The 20,502-nt window shown below is 43.1% G+C and overlaps 2 protein-coding genes and 1 long non-coding RNA gene across 5 annotated transcripts in view; 1 reads left to right on the top strand and 2 right to left on the bottom strand.

The window, feature by feature from the left end:
* dusp22a (dual specificity phosphatase 22a) overlaps positions 1-5,778 on the bottom strand; it is an 81,998-nt gene extending 76,220 nt beyond the window's left edge. For 2 of the 3 annotated variants that reach the window (XM_069902131.1, XM_069902133.1), the window contains exon 1: positions 5,326-5,507. In XM_069902131.1, coding sequence (XP_069758232.1) covers positions 5,326-5,391 — 66 coding nt within the window. In that variant the 5' untranslated portion in view covers positions 5,392-5,507. Of the gene's footprint in view, positions 1-5,325; positions 5,508-5,715 lie in introns of those variants that run through there. The other variant, XM_069902132.1, reaches the window with a different exon arrangement.
* On the top strand, positions 5,684-15,577 carry LOC138745061 (uncharacterized). The gene is made up of 4 exons (XR_011345979.1): positions 5,684-5,942; positions 6,393-6,493; positions 12,354-12,488; positions 13,484-15,577. It is a non-coding gene; the product is annotated as an uncharacterized lncRNA (long non-coding RNA).
* cox4i1 (cytochrome c oxidase subunit 4I1) lies at positions 10,688-20,122 on the bottom strand. Its single transcript, XM_069902134.1, has 5 exons — positions 20,021-20,122; positions 15,761-15,840; positions 13,617-13,778; positions 11,515-11,646; positions 10,688-10,948 (listed from the first exon to the last, which is right to left on the bottom strand). The coding sequence occupies exons 2-5, from the start codon at positions 15,837-15,839 to the stop codon at positions 10,815-10,817; spliced, it is 507 nt and encodes a 168-aa protein (XP_069758235.1). The 5' UTR covers position 15,840; positions 20,021-20,122; the 3' UTR covers positions 10,688-10,814.
* Between the last annotated feature and the right edge of the window lie 380 nt (positions 20,123-20,502).

The following is a 20,502-nucleotide window of genomic DNA, read 5'->3' as shown; positions in this document are numbered from 1 at the left end:
TATAATGGGAAAGGAATGGAAACAACTTGAGCTACACTGGAGGAACTTGTTCAGTGATGACAATCCAATGTCATATGTGGTGCACTATCGGTAATACTAAACATTTGATGATAGCCGCACCTAAATAACAAAATACAAATTCACATCAAACCAAATACAAAGACATTTTCTTGCAAACACAGACAGGTGTCATAGCTCCAAAGAGTCACACTGAGGTGGAAATGGATAGGCTAGTGTAGAATAGCATGCTTGAAAAATTAACAAGGGTGGGCCACACTAACGGTGACTGTGCCAAAAGCAAATAAACAGTGTGTCTAACAGTGTGCTTGTGTGGAGCCAGCAAACTCACCCAAACTAATAGGCAATGAACAACAGGCACTGGACACTTCTCAGGATGTGCGCATGGAGTTAGCAGAATCAGACACTGAAAAAATGAGACCTCTACCATCCCTGTGCCTAACTGAATGTAGACAAAGACAGTCAGCATTACCTGGAGTTCCATGTATATATAAATTGGATGAAAAATCCCACATATTTCATCTGGGTGCCCTCCAGTCAGATGGCATTGACTTCTCCGGTTTCTATTTGGTCCTACCTACCCATCTCACCCTTTCCCTATCTCCATATCTCCTTTCCTCTGTCTCTCTCCCTCTATCTTTCTTCCAGCTCTACATTCAGAGCCACATCAATTCCCTGATCAATTCCCTATCTCCTATCTGATCGGTTATCACCCTTTGCCTGTTGGCAGCAGCTCCTCCTCCCCCACTTTTTTTTTAAATTTGGACACCTGCCTGCTTTTTGCTCATACTATGATGAAGGGCTCAGGCGAAATGTTGATTATGCACCTTTCCCTCCAATGGATGGTGCGAGACCTGCTGAGTTTCTCCAGCATTTCTGTGTTTTTACTATGATCGCAGCATTTGTAGAATTTCTCACCATACAGAAGGTTAACAAGGGAATCAAACACTCATCCAAGAGGTTCCAGGACATGATACATAAAATCTCACAATGAACCCTTGCAATCTGTCTGTGGATCCAAGCTAGAATTCCGTCACTTACGTAAAAATCCTTTCATTATTATTATATCAACATACCTGTATTCATCATGGTAAATGCTGGTAAAAACTTGTCGTTTTCATCTGCCAGCAGTGACACCCTTTAAATACTAAGTTTCCCCAACTCCTCCCTGACTCGCAGACGTACTCTGCATTGTTTGTCAACAAAATATGGTTAGTGAATATCAAAAATATTCTTTTTGACAAAAACTTGGGATAAGAATAGAGCTCCAACTGGGCAGTCAAGGGATGGTACTGCACCAAGGCATGGAGCACTGCGGCAGGGGACTGAGGAGTCACGTGATGGAGTAGTGGCCGGACGGTGAACTCCAGCCCTCTCCAGAAAAGTCGGGAAAAACGAGAGAAAATACAAAGGCACAGAAATACAAGTTAAAGAAAAGTGAATATAAAGGTGGAAAGAAGATGGAGACAAAAGGAGAAAAATCAAAATCAACGGAAAGAAGAGAGGAAGAGAAGACAACGGAGGAAAAAGGTGAAGGCCTTACCTGTCCGAAGAGGCCCGCTGCGGAGAGAAGACCCCACTACCTCAGGTCGGTAGAAAGAGAACTACAACAATGGCTCACAGAGCCGAGTAAAAGTGCGCAACCGCGCATGCGCGACTCCTCGCGCATGCGCGATGCGCATACAAAAAAACACACCGACGGGAGGGGGGACCAGCTGGGGAGTCGATCTCCACAGCCGGCAACGACAGCTGCAGAACACCTGCAGCAAGAAGACACCACAGAAGACAATGGAAACAAGAAAGAAGAGGAGGAAAGGGCAGCAAAGAAACAACAGATGGTCAACCTAGAGGAAGAAGAAGAGGAAGAGGAAGAGTACAGGGAAATAGAAGAAGAAAAGATAGGCAAGGTAAAAGAGGTACTTGCTCTTGTTAGAGGATACATGGAGTCATTTAAAGAATGGCAAACACAGGAATTCAATGATTTAAGAAGAAGAATAAACAACACAGAAAAGAAAATAAATAAAATGGATATGACCTTAACAGAAATGGGGAAAAAAATGAGCACTGCGGCAGGGAATGCACACTACAATGGAATAAGAAGCAAAGGGCACCAGCAGAGAGTTCATTCAGCGCAACATTCCCTAATAAGTTCTATGTTCATTTCGAACAGAGAACGAGCAGGGAGGTGATGGCCACACCAATTACTAGTTGGTTTTTACACCCATGGTCCCTGTTGCTGAAGACTGTGCTGCCTTCCAGCAGATGAATCCGTGGAAAACTAACAGCCCAGGTGGAGTTTCAGGATGTGTCGCGAGAGCCTGCACAGATCAACAGGCGGAGATATTTACAGGTCCCCAGTTGCTTCAAGAAGGCCCCCATCAGATTTTATTTTGCAACAGCATGCCATACTGCATTTTATTTCATTACTAGGAGGACAGATTGAAAAGGGCCTGGAGAAGCATTGTTTTTCACCCAGAGGCTGAGAGGTACATGGAATGAGGTGACAGAGCAAGTTCTAGAGGAGTTACCCTTGTGAAATGTGCATTGCATCCCCACCTTCCAAGCCCCTCAGACACCTCCTGCCCCATCTGCAGAAGTGTGCAGATGCCCTACTGACCTCACTAACTACAAACCCAGAGTGGAAGCAAGTCATCCCCAATTCCAAAGATTAAGGATCTGAAGTGAATGCCAACCCACACAATATATAAATGAAATGGAACTGGTGACATGCCAAAGTACTTTACAGGCAATTAAGTACTTCTGAGGAGAATTGAGCTGCTGTAACACTTCTCTCCCTGCTGAGTCAGTGGAGAATTGATGCTCTTGAGAAGGAGGCACTGGTGAAAGTCTGAAGGTTGGCAGTCTTCAGTGTAGGAGGTGTAGCTTGGTTAATGAGGAATAGGAGAATGGAAAGTGCCAGGTTCACCCAACAATTCATCAACTTTCTAGACTCTACTAGTTCCTCAGCCCTGCAGGATTAAAACATGATGCTCCAACTTAAAGAAAGTAACCTGAAAATGACACCAAAATCAACCACATTAATCTGAGACAAAATTAATTGGATCTTGATTCATTACCAATTACCGAAAAAAAAGTAGCACAGTTTGCATAGTTGGTTAGCACAACACTGTTACAAAGCCACGAGTGGGATCAGGGTTCAAATCCCACATCGTCTTTAAGGAGCTTGTATGTTCTCTCCGCATCTGCATGGGTTTCCTCTGCGTGCTCCAGTTTCCTCCCACCATTCAAAAATGTACTGGAGATATAGGTCAATTGAGGGTATTTGGGTGGCACGGACTCATGGGCTGAAAGGGCCCGTTTTTGTGCCGTTCGTCTAATTTTGTTTTAAAAATTGCAATAAATGATAGAGGAAAATCGTGTTGATCTGACTGCTCACAGAATATTGAGGCTTTTGGTTCAGTGCAGGTGTTTTAAACAGAGTGAGATTATTCCCATTAATTTCATCCACACCAAGACTCTACCACCCAAATGCACACTGGGGCCAATTTACAATGACCAATTAGCCTACCAACTTGGGACGTGGCAGGGAACCAGAGCATTGGACCAAATCAGCATCATCTCATGGAGAATGGGCAAACTCCAAGCAGATGGCACTGGAGGTGAAGGTTGAATCCAGGTCACTGGAACTGTGAGGGAGCAGCTCAACAGACTGTGACACTGCATCGCCAACCACGAGATTTTAGCAAAATGAGAGACAATGCAGTGACAGAACAGATAATGAATCTCATGATAATTATGTCTATTGTCAAACACCTTAGTTCAATCACAAAGAAGACTCGCCAGCATCTATACTTTGTGAGAAGAGTCGGGATGTCACCGAAAACTCTCAAAAACCTCAGTATACTGTGGAAATGATTGTATCATTGTCTGGTACGGAAAGCGCTAACTCTCAGGACAAGAATAAAGTCCAGAGGGTTATTAACTCAGCCAGACTTCACTGCATCGAGGACATCTACATGAGGTGGTGCCTTAATAAAGCAGCCTCTATCCTCAGAGACCCCACCATCCAGGCCATGACCTCTTCACTCTGCTACCATCAGGGAAAAGGTACAGGAGCCTAAAGACAAGCTCTCAACGTCACAAGGACAGCTTCTTCCCCACTGCCATCAGATTCATGAATAATCAATGAACCAAAGACACTGCCTTATTGTTCGTGCTCTATTATTTTTTTATAGTCCTATTGCAAGATGGTTATAATATGAATGTTTGCTCCACGATGCTGCCACAAAACACCGAATTTCATGATTTGTTCATGACAACAAAATTTTGATTCTGACTATGTACATCTGCACCAAAACAGCAAATGTACAGTACATATTCTGCAGCCAAATGGGTAACTTAGTGAAAAAAATTTACATTTTATTTCCCCAGTACATAAACAGATAATAAGTATGAAAGGAGGTAATAAATGTTCAGTTACAGTTAGTGCAAGAAAAACTATGGGATTTGTACAGTTCAGATTTATTGTCAGATACATGACATCACTTCCAATCCCGAGATTCTTTTTCCTGTGGGAGAGGGGAGGGGGAGGGGGGGAAGGGAGGGGGAGGGGGGGAAGGGAGGGGGAGGGGGGGAAGGGAGGGGGAGGGGGGGAAGGGAGGGGGAGGGGGGGAAGGGAGGGGGAGGGGGGGAAGGGAGGGGGAGGGGGGGAAGGGAGGGGGAGGGGGGGAAGGGAGGGGGAGGGGGGGAAGGGAGGGGGAGGGGGGAAGGGAGGGGGAGGGGGGAAGGGAGGGGGAGGGGGGAAGGGAGGGGGAGGGGGGAAGGGAGGGGGAGGGGGGAAGGGAGGGGGAGGGGGGAAGGGAGGGGGAGGGGGGAAGGGAGGGGGAGGGGGGAAGGGAGGGGGAGGGGGGAAGGGAGGGGGAGGGGGGAAGGGAGGGGGAGGGGGGAAGGGAGGGGGAGGGGGGAAGGGAGGGGGAGGGGGGAAGGGAGGGGGAGGGGGGAAGGGAGGGGGAGGGGGGAAGGGAGGGGGAGGGGGGAAGGGAGGGGGAGGGGGGAAGGGAGGGGGAGGGGGGAAGGGAGGGGGAGGGGGGAAGGGAGGGGGAGGGGGGAAGGGAGGGGGAGGGGGGAAGGGAGGGGGAGGGGGGAAGGGAGGGGGAGGGGGGAAGGGAGGGGGAGGGGGGGAGGGGGAGGGGGGAAGGGAGGGGGAGGGGGGAAGGGAGGAGGAGGGGGAAAGGGAGGAGGACCCCCTCCCCAGTCAATGTCCTGTAAATGAGTACGAACAGCAGCGTCACTCCTGCCTGAAAGGCTGCCTTGCCCAGGTCGCCCGTGCCCCTGCAGACCACCTACCTTCGTCATTCCCGTGCCCATGGCTGCCCGGCTCCGAGACTCGCAGATCTGCAATGAAAAATACATTCAAGACATCGCACAGCCACCAAAGTCTCCGCCACGGAGCCCCATTAGTTGGGTGGAGGGAACGGAGCGGGGTCGGTCGCACACGAATCCCGTGGCCCCACTGACATCACGGCCGGGTGGTTCCAACCCGAGTTAAAGGGACAACCTCCACTTCCCGGTCGTTTCACCCAGGCTCTGAGTGGGAAAAGTCGCTCTTCAATCCCTCCCCTCTCGTCCTCCAATCATCTACCCCGGGGGGCTTTATCCAGGACCCTTCTGATTTTAATCAATCCTAAGGTCACTCCTCAGCTTCGGGGGGAGAAACAAAGACCCAGGTTATTTCACCCCTCCTCATGGCTCAAGTCCTCCCGTCCCCGCAACGTCCTGCTCAGGCTCCCCTGCCTCTCTCTCAACTTGCTGCAGCTGAGCGACCCACAAGAGGACACAGAGCTCCGGGAGGGGTCTCGTCTGTCCTGCGGACGTATTGTTTGTTTGTGTGTGTTGGGAGTGAAACAGCACGTCTGCAGACACCGTGGTTGAAGTCAAAACACCAAGCTGGAGAGACTCAGCAAGTCAGATGGTGTCCCTTATGTGGCAAAGATAGACACATCCCCAACATTTCAGGCTTGAGCAGACTCCCCTTTCTCCCTCTCTTCCCCATCTCTTTCCTCCAGCTCTCCTCTGCATTCACAGAGCCATTCCCCCCTCCCCGTTTACTGATGTGACCTTCCTCCCTTATCCACCTATTATCTCCTGCCTGGGGGGGACTGTGCTCCTCCGCCTGCCCCACCATTTTATTCAGACACCTGCCTACATTTGGATCCTACCTGGATGAAGGGCCCAAGCCTGAAACATTGGTTGTGCATCTTTTAGCTTTGCTCCAGAGTGTTTGACCTAGATGCATGTTAAGTCTGCCTGTTTTGCATCGAGGGCCAGAGAACACGGCTTCATTGGATTGTATTTGTGCAATCAGAGGAGAATAAACTTGACTTGACCCACACCTTGTCCGTTATTCTCAGCAGGAGTCTGGAAATGGCTTGGACAGCACTGAAAGATCCGTGCATGCCATGATGATGTGGGACCTGCTGGACCTTCAATGTTCTTTCCACCCACCACCTCTTTAGTAAGTCAGCCTTTGAGTGCTGTTTATAATTCCTTAATGGATGTCTGTCTCCAAATGCTTTGTCTTACCTAGATTGATAATGGTTTGGGGTCAATAATGCAGCCAATTTGGTACCAATCTTCAATGAGATTGAATGCTGTCGAACAGCTGCTTGATATCATGGCCTGTATGTGCTTGTAAAACAAATGTAAAATGCTGTCAGGGCAGCACAGTTAGCCTAACAGCGTTACAGTGCTCGCAACAATGATTTGAATCTGGTGCTGTCTCTCAGAAGTTTGTATATTCCCCACATGTATAGTGTGGAGAATCTCTTTATCACATGACCCTATCAGCAAGTACCTCGTCGGGAGTGCATCACCTGGCAATCAAGGTTGAATTTCACTAACCCCTTAGTGCACACCTGACCATTGGTCCCTTTAATCACCTAGTGATTACTTGGGTCGGGCCCAAGTCCATCACGTGAAGAGCTCTTCCTTGTTTGCTTTTTGGCCCTGAAACAAACTCTGCTCCACTCCAGGTCACGAACTCTGGACAACAGTGGAGGAGTCATTGGTAAGATGTGCACTACAGAGGGATTGGGGCTGTTGTATATTGTTGTAGATAGCATCTGACCTGCACCTGTTAGATAAGGAACTGTGGGTAGTGTATTCTAGTCCTTAGTTGTAGTAAGTTGCTAGTATTTGTAATCATTGCATCTGATGAGACTGGGTTGTATGAGTGTCAGCAGTTGCTAGTTTCTGTAGTGTTGAGTCCGATGTGACTGATTACACTACTGTGTGATTGAGAGTACTAGTATGTGTTATCCCTGTTGCAAAACCCCTGTGTTTTAATAAAGATCATTCCTGTGTGTCCAGACCCATTGCTCTTTGAACATAACATAACAATTTACAGCACGGAAACAGGCCATTAGGCCCTTCTAGTCCGCACTGAACCAAACACCCCTCTCTAGTCCCACCTCCCTGCACAATGCCCATAACCCTCCATCTTCTTCTCATCCATAGACCTGTCCAACCTTTTCTTAAATAATACAATTGACTCTGCCGCCACTATTTCTCCCGGAAGCTCATTCCACACGTCTACCACTCTCTGGGTAAAGAACCCATCAAACTTGTTTCCCTTTCCACAACACCATGTCTGCGTGGGTTTCCTCTGGATGCCCTTGTTTCCTCCCACAGTTCAATAAACGTACCAGGTTTGTAGGTTAATTGGGTTCAATTCGGCAGCATGGGCTCATGGGCTGAAAAGGCTTGGCTAACCAGGTAAATACTGAGAGATGCTTCCTCCGATGGGAGAGTCCAGAACACAAATGCATAGTCTTAAAATAAGACAGTGCCAATTTAAGCCTGAGGCAAGGGAGAATCCCTTCTCTCAAAAGTGTTGAGAATTTGGAACTTTTCGCCAGAGTTCAGGGACTAGTCTTGGATATATTTAAGGCAGATCAGTAAGTGATTCAAGAATAAGAAGAAAACAGCTGGAAATTGGACTGAGGAATGTCACATCAGTTGCTCATTCCTATTTACCCTGACAAGGATGTGAATTTTAATTAGAAGACACCATTGAATGGTGATAATAGCCATGATGTGCCTTGCATTCAAATTTCCTCCCAAACTCCAAGAAAATGTTGGGATACACGAGTGACTGTTTCAAATAATAAAAGATTAAGGTACACATAGAAAAAAAGCAAGTATCAATATCTCAACAGGAAGAGAAACCATAATGAAACCACAAAAGGTACAGGCATAAATTCACTGCTTTCAAACTTATTGTCTTCACTCAATTCAAGTTTTATTTTGATTTATTTAAGTTGCATTAGCTCCATCTACAAAACATGTGTTACTTTAATCAATCAAGAATTAATTCCTGCAGAATTTAATAAAAGCAGGCACACAACTCACTCTGCAGTTTCTACCGCTGTAACCCAAATAGACACAAAACCAGATGGGTGACGAACAGCAATTTTCCATGCTAATATTGTTCCCTTACTCATAAGGGGCAGTAGGGGTTATGCTTGGGAACAGGTCAGTGAGCCTTATCAATAATAGGGAGGTTATTGATAATAATTGATAAAATGGGGACAGGGTTTATATTAACTTGGAAAGGCAAGGAATGGTTGGAAGTCAACATAGTTTTAGTGCAGGTTAAATTCTGTCTCACAATCTGAGAAAAATGAAGGTGAGCCTGTACACCATTTGTGTGGTCTCTAACAAAACCACACCAAGTTGTACATGGTCGGCTGGTCCACGTTAGGGCACATAGCATCCAAAAAGGGTTTGGTGATTGGAGGCAAAGGATAGTGGACATGGAAATCTGCAACCAGTGTACCACCACAGGGATCAGTGCTACAATGTTTGATGGAGACACAAAAATTGGTGCAGACGAGAGTACAAGTTGTGCAAGGATAGAGGTACACAAGTCGTTTGGAAAGTTGGGCTGAGCAGTGGCAGAAGGAAGTTAACCCAGACAAGTGTGAGGTTATGACTGCTTCATTTTCACTATGGACCTCCAATCTCTTTACACCTCCATTCCCCCTACAGAGGGTCTCAAAGCCCTTTGTTTCTTTCTTGACAAGAAACCTTACCAGTTACCCTCTCCCACCATTCTCCTCCACCTGGCAGATCTTGCTCTCACCCTCAATAACTATTCCTTTGACTCATCCCACTTCCTCCAAATCAAAGTAGCCATGGATTCCTGCATGGGCCCCAGCTACGCCTGCATGTTTGTGGGCTTTGTGGAGCAATCCATGCTGCAAGCCAACACAGGCAAGGCCATTCAACTTTTCCTCTGCTATATTAACGACTACATTGATGCTGCCTCATGTACCCATGATAAGCTCATCAACTTTACTCACTTTGCTGCTTTCACCATAACCTCAGATACACATGGTCCATCTCCAGTGACTCTCCCCTTTCAAGATCATCTACTGCATACGGTGCTCCAATTGTAGCCTTCTCTATATCAGAGACACTGAACGCAGACTAGGAGATCATTTCGCTGAGCACCTTTGTGCTGTCTGCATCAGTGACAGGGGTATCCCAGTGGCCAACCATTTCAATTCTGCACCCCACTCCTCCACTAACATGTCTGTCCATAGTCTTGTGTACTGTCAAACCCAAACCACCTGTAAATTGGAGGATCCACACCTAATTTTCTGTCTGGGCCTTCTCCAACCTGATGGCATCACATCGACTTCTCTGGTTTCTGCTTGCCTACTCCCCATTTTCCTTCTCTTCCCCATCCCTCTGTCTTTCCTCCAGCTCTCCACCTCTTTCCCTTTCCATTCACAAAGCCATCCCCTCCCTCCCCTTATTTGCTGGTGTGCCTTTGTGCCTTCCCTCCCTTATCCATTTATTTCCTCCTGCCTGTGGGACTGTGCTCCTCTTGCCCCCTCCCCCTCCCCACCATTATGTTTGGGCACCTGTCCACATTTTGTTTATACCTTGATGAAGGTGCAAGCCCGAAATGTTGGTTCTGTATCTTTATCTTTGCTATACAAAGTATTCTGATTGACCTGTTGAAACAGTCATAGAATTGTTCAACACAGAAAGTGTGAATACTCGTTGATGACGTTAAAGTACACAATTTCATTGGTGTAAGATAGGGGACCTTCTAAATCAACACTGAGTCGTTCGAAGGGGCGGGATGCTTTGTTGGGCGGTAGAAGTGTGGTTTGCACTCAGTGCAGACTTGGCAGGATCTGGCCATTTCCCTAATATCTTCAATCGTGTAAGGCGGGTTTCATGCCTTGACGAAATGAGCCATGCGAGTGATGCCCAGGTGGCAAAGCTCATCGTGCAGTGACTGCAACTGGCCGGTGTGCACAGAGGCACAGCTTCCTCTTGACGGCATATGGAGGCTCATTGAGAGCACCTGGACTGCATGCTATATCATTATTATAGGTGGAGAGTTCAATCTTCCACCTCGCAGTCTTGTCAATCTTTATTTTTCCCCTTTTTGCGTTATTAAACATACGTTGGGTTGGCGTGGAGTAGGTGCACCTTCAACACACTATACTACATTATGCATTAAATAGCATCACTCCTGAAAAGACAGGTAAATCTTGGCAGGTCAAAGAGCAAAATTAAAAGTTGAACTAGACTTATAAAGTAAAAGATGAGGATAAGTCTGAATTCACGATTTTATCTCCTTTCTCATTTAGACGACTAATTTTAAAAACGTGCACACCATCAGACAAGCTCATGTAAACTAGGAGTTTATTAGCAAAATTTACAGATTAACTCCCGACTTCATTAACTTCTTCAATACATTACAGGTCATATTTGAATTGTTGAACCATTGAGAATTCAAGTATCTTGTACATTCATTACTTCCATTCCTTTTTCTCATAGTCCCATTTTGAAGAAATGCCAAGAATTGGGTTGATCCTCATGTCTAGCATTCTCTTCGTCTGCTTAGCCTTCCATTCATCATCCAAGGTGGGAGGAACTGGTCCATATACTGAGGATAATGGACACAGATTAGGCTATCTAATCAATAGGAACAAATAGCTGGAACAAATAATCTTCTGCCCTTTTCTTGAAAAGTTATATTATCATAATTGAGAAAATTAAAAATACATAATCTCTCTCATTTTGGAACTCATAATTCAGCATCTTTTTTTTATGGAAGCCACCATATGATACATTTTCTTTTTCACAGCCATTGCTACATTGTCAAAAAGGACAATAAATAATTGGACAGAATATGAAATGAGGCCAGTTATTTTTTGACATCAGTAAAGGACGTTCTTTGATACACTTGAAAATGAAAGCAAATGCAAATAAGGTAACGAAGAGCATGCCATCTGAAAACATTCCTGAATATTTAACCAGTCTCTCACTGTTAAATATATTACTTTAAATTTCAGTGCTAAAGCTTTTCTGTGACTGCGAGGTACCCTCAAAGCCAAATATAAGAAATTGTACTGAATGTACAAGTGGAACATGATGCATTTAAGGCTTGAGTTACTTTTATTTTGCCCAGGGGAAAAATGAATTCATGTAATATCACAAAGAGGCACTCACCAAACATTTTTTGCCAGAGGAAGATCAGTCCAGCACAACCAACCATGAACAAGACTCCACCAATAACAGTCTTCAATTCATTCGATGACTTGCCCATCTCAGCATAGCTCTGTTGAAAGCGAATGCGATATACTGAGGAAATAAAAACATGCCATTGAAACATGCAAGGATTGTGGGGGGCAAAATAAAAATCAATTGCATCTGAAGGAATCTACAAACTTGACATTTTTAATTCTCGTTGCACTCTACCCATTATTAAAAGTTTTAATTCTAGATTTGTTAACAAATATTAATCAAAAAGTGAATTACAAATTAGATTTCAACACGTAAACCTGTCAGTGAGGCCCAATAAATCACATATATTCCAGGTGCAGAAGGGAGTGTTATGAGTCCAAAAACCAGCAGTAACAGAAATTCACCAAGACAATGGTTAATTAAACAAAAATGTTTTTAATTTTCTTCATACATAATAATAAAATCAATATTTAACTTATTACTATTAACTTAACCTCCAAATTCTAAGCGTACATGTATGTTATGTGTATGTGTCAGGGAAGTTTTTTGTTTCACTATTCAATCATTCACTTTTCACTTCTCCAAGTTCACTGGCATCAGGCAATTTATGATCTTCACTGGGCTCTGGTGCTTTAACTTAAATTATTACCACTCAGGAAGGTCTTTGTTGGTTTCAGAGAGATATTCGTTGTTTGTTGGACAAATACAAACTGTTTTCCTTCAATCAGCCAGTGTCTTGTCAAGGAAACATGCTCCTTTGTGGGTTTCTCCAAAAGATAACCTCTTCTTTCAGGTTACAACGAGTTCTTTTTCCCCCATTTCAGGAGAAACAATAACCAGCCAAAGTCTCTGTAATTGCCTAGAGATTTATAATAGGCTGAACTTGAAACTCAAAACCTGTCTTGAAATGGAGTCTTACAACAGGTCTGCAAATTTACAATCTTCAACACCAACTGCTGGTAAATGGTAAATGTGTGTGTGTGTCCCTCCCCTTCCCTCCTAAAGAATGGCATGTTTTTTTCTGTTTGCAAAACCACACTTAGAACAGCAGACTGCAACCAGAAATGTGGGTCACTGGCACTAGTTTAGCAATAAAAGATTAATCAGTTTCTGAGCCTGGACATCTGTTCAACCACTCTGTCCATTTCAATTCGACATAATCAGTCCAATTAAAACCTGCTTGTTAAATCTTCACAAGCACTCTTCTCGATTTCTGTCAAGTCAATGGCAGACATGGAGTCTACATTTAGGCATACCTCTAGCATTTCAAATGAGATGTCTTTTGTGAAATGTTAATGTCTCTTGTGGAATGTAAATACCTAAACCCCCACAAACTAACCTTACCCCTTAAGATACATTTTATTCCATAATTGTATTAACTTATTCCATTAACAGGAGGAAGTGGTAGGCTAGGAGTAGCAAAAAAAAAAATCAAAAAGCAGCCAGTAGTTAGAAACAAGTTCTCAGGTTTTGTCATTAATAACAGAGCAATCAAAGGTATTAATGATGAATAATAAAACACCATAAAGATCAAATACCTTAATTTCCAGTCTGGGGTAAAATATTTCGAACAGAACAATAAAGATCACAAAAAGGGCAGGGAAAATAGAACACACGTTGGACTTTAAAAAAATGACATATACTGTGGGTTGATTGGCCAAATGGGCAGTAAAATTTGATGATTTTGTTCTACAAGAGATTCCTGCTTTCCAATTAATCCTCTCAAAACACTTCATGCCAAATGAAACAGGACACTCATGACAACCATTAGTATGTCACTCCTTGACTCCAGTAAAGTAAGAGGTTGGAATAGCACAGAAAGGCTCAATCCTCATTACTCAGCTCATTGAGAGAGGAAGAAAATGTCAAAAGTAGCAAATTTTTCACACAATAAATCATTCTGGTCCTAAAATAGAATAACAAATAATTAAATGTTTCTTCTCTTATTACACAGGTGGATATGCCTTGTTTGCTTCGAGCACCCAAACTGTAGTTGAAGGGATGGAAGACAGTCCCAAGCCTTCCTTTTGCCTTGAACTCATTTCTATATCCAATGTCAACAAGCGCTTTATCATTTTGTAACTTACATTTCAGCTTTTCTTCACTGGAAAGAGAAACCCATGAACTTTTTTCCTTCTCCTTCAAAGACTTCTGCTCTCCTGACAAGTGACCCACAAAGTCAATAGTTGAAAGGGGCTCATCTTTACGATCAATGTATTGCGGGAGTGAGTAATCCATCCTTGCAACAGCTGCACAAAGTAGAAGATTTCATGCTAAAATCACAACACAAATATCCAAAGAAATGGAGTAAACAAATCTCTCCAATGATTGGATGCTATAAAAGGCCAAACATTAATCATACAGAATGGTGACGACAAATGATAAAAAATGTTACATAATGACAGTTAAACCCTTCAAAGTTTGAGATTCACTGATTGGAGAATTCTCCAATTTTGTAACTACTACCCAAAAATCTGCATTGATGGCCAAGCAACAAAAGGGATTAATTGCCAATCCTCGAGTCAAAAGGATTACTTGTTAAGGTATCACAGAGTGTTACTTTCCAATGGGCATTTAGAATTTATAGTCCAACATTTTCTTACCAATCTGTTATTGCCATATCTACATATTTCAGTGTTTTAAATCTATATTTATGAGCAAGATATTGTTCAGAGATTGAAACTCTGCAAGTTCCCTTTTTGGTAATGAAACCAGGGCAGAAGACAGGGACTGCATATATTAACTTTAAATTTAGTATGAATTTGGAATTAATGATAGATTTTGTGCAGTCCAAAACTATCAAACAATAGATAGAAGAATGTTATAATATAAAGGCAGGTATTGAGACTTTATTATTGATGTTAGAACACAGTTGTAATTCCCTAATTATGCACACCTTTGAAAGTTCCACAAACGAACTGAGTAAATAAACAGAATGCTAAAGATCCAAATAGTGGCTTGAAAGGGAATCTCACCACACAAAACAAATTATTTATTTGTACAAAAATCAAAAGAAACAAAATTTGAGAAAAATCAAATGAAAAAGAACACTAAATTTAGTATTTAAAAGACCCATCCAGTTGAATATAAAAAAATCAGTAAATGAATTTTATGCTGGGTAATGATGATGAGCTCATTCCCCTTGGGTCGTCTGCAAGCTATTGGCATGAACTTTGAATTCTCTGATTTCATGTAACCCACTCTCCATGTCCTTTTCTCTATACTTCAAATCCAACCAGGTCCTCACACAGACCCAATCCTCCCCAGGCATCCTTGTTACCCAGTTTCTTACCCCCTGCCCCACATAATCACACACTCATCCTGCTTGCCAGCTCTTGCCATTCTCTTCTCCATCATGTCTAATGCTATTTCTCCTCTACTCTCAGTTCAGATGGTGTATAAACCCATCTGCTTCCCTCCACAGATGTTGCCTTAATACCGGAGTTCCATCAGCAGCTTGATATTTGCTCCAAATTCCCACATCATCAGTCTCATGCCTCCAGCTTAATAACCTACTTTGTTTTTATCTTTTTTTTTAAATCACAAAAATAATGTATTACATTTCTCGAACTTTATAAATAGTGTATTAAGTTTCTTGATTAAGGACAATTCAGACAAGGTGCTCATTTAAAGAATCTATGTGGTATTAGAGAAGCAACCTGCACAATGCTGTAAACATTACCCTCAAAAGCTGAAGACAAACAACGATTCTGATGTTGAGTGATACAAATTAAAATTTATAGATTCAGCACAGTAACAGATTTTTCTGGCCTACAAGCCCAGATACAACCTACAAACCTTGTAGAGGAAACCAGAATACATGGAGGAAACCCACGCATTCAAGGGAGAACATACAAACTCCATTCAGACAGAACTGGATTCAAACTCGGGTCGATGGCACTGTAATATCATTGCACTAACTGCTGTTAACCACGCCTCCCATAAACATTCAATTTTAGAACACACTCTTGAAACTAATTGGAATTATAAACTGAATGTGAATTGTTTCATTCTATTAAAGAAATTCAATGAAAAAGGAAAACTAAAACTTTAATGCCAATTTTCCAGTATTTTACACTATAAAAGTAAATACTGAAATGGATTTATTACATCAAGATTTCAAACATTAGCCATACAAAAGGACTATAGACAGGAACACAGATGCTGCAGATTCAGAATATATCAACTCAAATGCAGAAAATCTAATCACAGTAATTCATTTGCAACTCACCACGTCCATGTGCTTGCATGCATATAGTAGTGGAAAATGCACGCTTGGCAACGTGGCTCAGAGCCCTTGAAGCCATCATCCTGCAATATTTGAACAAAGGATACATGTCAGATTGTATTCTCAACTATCTGTACAGAAATAGCTCACTTCATAAATAGACTCAAAGTACAAGAGCACAGCATTTCACAGTTACAAATGTTTTCATCTAAAAATATAATACAGCAAATGCTTAATATCTGAAATAGAAAGTGCTAATAACACCTCAGATCAGCGAGCATCCATAAGACAGCTATATTGTTTCAAATTAACCCAAATATTAGATGTTTCTCTCCATAGATGATGCCCAATATAGTATTTATTTTGCATTTTTATGTTCTAAATACTGTACCAATACTTTAGTCTTTTAAGAGCAAACCCACGTTTAAATTCAATCACTGAACTTTGTTGGGCAGGAATAAAGGTGAGCCATCATGAGTAAATTAAATGTGGAGTGGAGCAAATCCATAGGATGACAAGCAGCTTTGATAAAATTGCATCTCCAAACTATTGACTTTTTAGCATTTTGCTATTAGTTGAAAAATATATTGATGAGATCAAATTTTATTCCTAACATGTACCTCTCATAAGATACCTTCAAAACTGAAGGTACTATCACAATGGAGCATAGAAAAATATATGGTATCACCAGAAAATATGCAGTCACTTGACTCTCCCTCCTACTCAATTCAGTAAATGAAGCATGGTTCAGCAATACTGTTAAAGCTCAAAATCAATCAAAAATCAAAACTGTTGTAACATATACAAAAATATTATCTAGATTAGAATCAAGGTTACCTGAAGAAATTCTTGAGATACTAGCATTTTGGTATAGGTACCTATAATACAGGTCAGTGTATTGAAATTATTGGAGAAAATTCTAAGGGAAAGGATTTATGTTCATTTGGAAAGACAGGGTCTGATTAAAGACAGCACAGCTCTAAGAGGGGCAAGTCTGTTTCACTAATTTGATTTGAGTTTTTTGAGGAGATATCCAAGGAGTTTGGTGAAGGCAGAGCTGCATATATTGTCCATATGTTTTTTTTAATAAGGCACCTCAACTCCATGGCAGGCTGATCCAGAAGGTTAAGGTACATCCGAATAGAAGAGAGCTAGCTAATTGGATCCAAAGTTGACAGTGATAGGAGGCAGAGGAGAGCAGTTAAAGGATATTTTTCTAATTTGAAGTCTGCGACTAGTGATGTATGCAGGGATGGTACTGGGATCTTTGCTATTTGCAATATATATTAATGACTTGGATATGAATATAGGAAGTAATGATAATATGAGTTAATTCTTTTACACAGGTATAATATGCATATGCAAAGTTCTTGCTTGCTGCAGCCAAACAGGAGCACAAGATACATCAATAGTTACTGTACTACAACAGTATACCTTAGATTACCCCAGTACAGAGAAAAAATAATATTTCAACAAATATTTTACAGTTTTAGTGCAAAAAATGTGTCCTTTTCCAAAAGTTGGTACATTATGTTTCAACATTACAAACTCTGGTTAGGCCATGCTGGGAAATATTATGTGCAGTTTTAATCACCACACTAATAGGAAAGGTGATTTAGTTGTAAAGAGTGCAGAGGAGATTCACCAGGATATTGCTCAGTTTGGACAACTTTCATTAAGGGGAGAGAGTGGATAGACTGGGCTTGTTTCCCTGGAGCAAAGGAGGGACCTGACAGAAGTACATTATCTTATGAGAGGCATACATAGGGGAGATGACAAAAAAATTCTCATGGAAAGGATATGAAAAACACAAGGGGATAGCTTTAAATTGAGATAGGAGTTTTCAAAGTAATCTGAAGGGCAAGTTACTGTAGAAAGAGAATAGATGATATCAGGAACTATTGAAGAAGTTGTATCAAATAAAATACAACCAAGATATTTGAGACAATTAAACAAAGACATCATAGCATTGAAAGATATGGTCTTAATGCAGGCAAAATGGATTAGTGGAGATGGGCAAAAAAAGTGAGGATGTGATCAGCTTCCGTCCTGTATCACAAATATTAGTTCTTCAGCTGACCATAGAGTATGCATGACCTTGCATAGAAATTTTACAACCGCACATACAAAAGAAATTAAAACTATAATCTAATATGGTTATATATCTTCTTAAGATCACTATATCCTCAATAATTTGTAGTAATAAATGAAGTTCATTCTATTTATTACTTTATCGTATAAAGTACATAAAATACTATTCATCCTAAAATGTTGACATTGGAACTTAAACCAGTTTTAAAATAAACCCCAATGTAGATGTCTCCCAGGCCAGATGGAATGCACCCTCAGCTTCCAAAAGATGTATCTAGAAAAATTGTGAAAGCACTAGTAAGGATCTTCCATGAATCAAGATTCTGACATGGTTCTGGAGGACTGGAAAATTTCAAAGATCTCATCGCTATTTAAAAAGTGAGGAGGCAGAAAGGGAATTTTAGAGCTGCTGGCCTAACAATGATTGGGAAATTATTAGAGCCAATTGTCAAGAATGAAGTTAAGGAGTACTTGGAGTTGCATGACAAGATAGGGCAAAGTCTTTAAGGGATATACTGAAGGGCAAGTTACTTTAGAAAGAGAATAGATGATATCAGGAACTATTGAAGACAAACATCCTGTAATTTTTTGAGGAAACCACAAGTAGGCTGGACAAAGGACATGCAGTGAATGTTGTACATTTGGACTTTCAAGGTGCTGCATGAGGCTGCTGAACAAGATGAGAGGAAAGACAATAGCAAGGGTAGAGCATTGGCTGATTGGCAGGAAGAGAGTAGGAATAAAGGGATCCTCCTTTGGTTGGCTACCAGTAGCCAGTGGTGTACCACAGGAGTCAGTGTTGGGGCCACTTCCTTTTATGTTATATGTCAACGAGTTGGATTGCAGAATAAATTGCTTGGTGGCTAAATTTGCAGATGATAAAAGATAGGTGGAGGGCCAGGTAGTGAGGAGGAAACAGAAAGGCTGCAGAGATAGATTAGGAAAATTTATTTCATTTGCCACTTCTTTGCCAATGTTGAAAAGTGTTCAGTCATGCACTTTAGAAAGAATAAAGAGCACACTATTATTTTGGATGGGGAGAAAATTCAAAATTTGGAGGCACAAAGGTACTTAGAAGCCCTCATGTAAGACACACCTTAAAAGTTAACATCCAGATGGAGTTGGTGGTGAAGACGATGAATGCAATGTTGGCATTCATTTCTAGATGAAAAGGAATACAAAGGCAGGATGTGATGTGAGGCCTCACTTGGAAGTGTGAGGTAGTTTTGGGCTCCTTATTTAAGAAAGGATGTGCTGGCATTGGAGAGGGTTCAGAGAAGATTTACAAGAATGATTCCTGGAATGAATGGATTAGTTTATGCGGAATGTGTGACTATATTCCTTGGAGTTTTGAAGAGGATGGGGGTCCTCATAGAAGCATTTTGAATTTTGAAAGGCCTGGATAGAGTAGAAGTGGCAAAGTTATTTCCCACTTTTTTTTGGGGGGGGGGGGGAGGTCAAGGACAAAACAACATCCACTTCACACAGGTCAGCAAGAATTCCTTTTAGCCAAAGAATGGTGAACCTTTAGAATGTGCTGTCATCGATGTCTGTGAAGGCAGAGATGAAGGGGTTCTGAAATGTCATGGTATCAAAGGTTATGAGAGAAGGCGGTGGATGGGACCACCAAGGACCCGCCGTCAAAGACCGGTCGTCGCAGGAGCTCAGATGGGAGGCAAAGTCGGGGCGACCCGAGCGCTGCAAAGGGAATGCAGCAGATTGATGGGGGGGGAGAGTGGGGATGGGGAGGAGGGGGGATGAAGAGGAGGGGGGATGTGGGGAGGGGATGGGGAGGAGGGGGGATGGGGGGAGGGGATGGGAGGGATGGGGAGGAGGGGGGATGGGGAGAGGGGATGGGATGGGGAGAGGGGATGGGATGGGGAGAGGGGATGGGAGGGATGGGGAGGAGGGGGGATGAAGAGGAGGGGGGATGAAGAGGAGGGGGGATGGGGAGAGGGGATGGGATGGGGCGAGGGGGCCCGGTGAGAGGAGGGGGAACAACCATTTTAATTGCACCGCCACCCCCACCCGGAACGCCGAGAGCACATCGGCCGCCAACGATAAAGACCCCCGGCCGCCCCCGCCCCACGACCACCAAGGTCCGAAGCGAGCTCGGCGCCACACACGTCCGTGGCCCAGGAGCCTTGCAGCGGCCCAAGGGCGCCCACTCACTCTGTCAACGACGGTGCACGGACCGCGAACGCCGGCTCCCACCAAGAAGGAAATGACGACACGCAGCCGGCGGAAGGGTCCCGGCATGCAACGCGCCGGGCGACGGTATCCAATGGCAACCGCCTGCCGCAGGGCTTCAAGCGCATGGAGGGGAGCGAATGGCACTGAACCCGCAGCCAGCACGCCGATGGGTCCGGGAGGGGATGTCCAGAGGGGAGACAGCCCCCTACTCGCCGATGTCCCACCCTGAGGAGTGGGGTGTCCTCACTCTAAACCCCACCAACTGACTGAAAGGAAACCGCATCAACCTATGGGACAGAAGGAGAGACTCTGGTTAGCTGTGTTCTGACAATAAAGAATCCAGCTCTCTGGGCTTTGTGGATTGTGTGTACAAAAGGCTGAGACAGTCCCTCACTCGTGATGGAGTTAAAACACAGAAATGCTAGAGGAACTCAGCAGGTCTCACAGCGGCCAGAGGAGGT

The sequence above is a fragment of the Narcine bancroftii genome, chromosome 10 (assembly GCF_036971445.1).
Source record: "Narcine bancroftii isolate sNarBan1 chromosome 10, sNarBan1.hap1, whole genome shotgun sequence".
Classification (NCBI taxonomy): domain Eukaryota; kingdom Metazoa; phylum Chordata; class Chondrichthyes; order Torpediniformes; family Narcinidae; genus Narcine; species Narcine bancroftii.
This window is presented reverse-complemented; position numbering and strand designations above follow the sequence as displayed.

Bases quoted from the DNA above. Each gene is read 5' to 3' on its own strand.
- cox4i1 (XM_069902134.1), bottom strand. From the start codon at position 15,839: ATGATGGCTTCAAGGGCTCTGAGCCACGTTGCCAAGCGTGCATTTTCC. The intron at 13,779-15,760 runs GTGAGTTGCAAA...TACTTTGTGCAG, and splicing joins CATGCAAGCACATGGACGTG to CTGTTGCAAGGATGGATTAC. The intron at 10,949-11,514 runs GTGAGTGCCTCT...CATTATCCTCAG, and splicing joins CCTCTGGCAAAAAATGTTTG to TATATGGACCAGTTCCTCCC.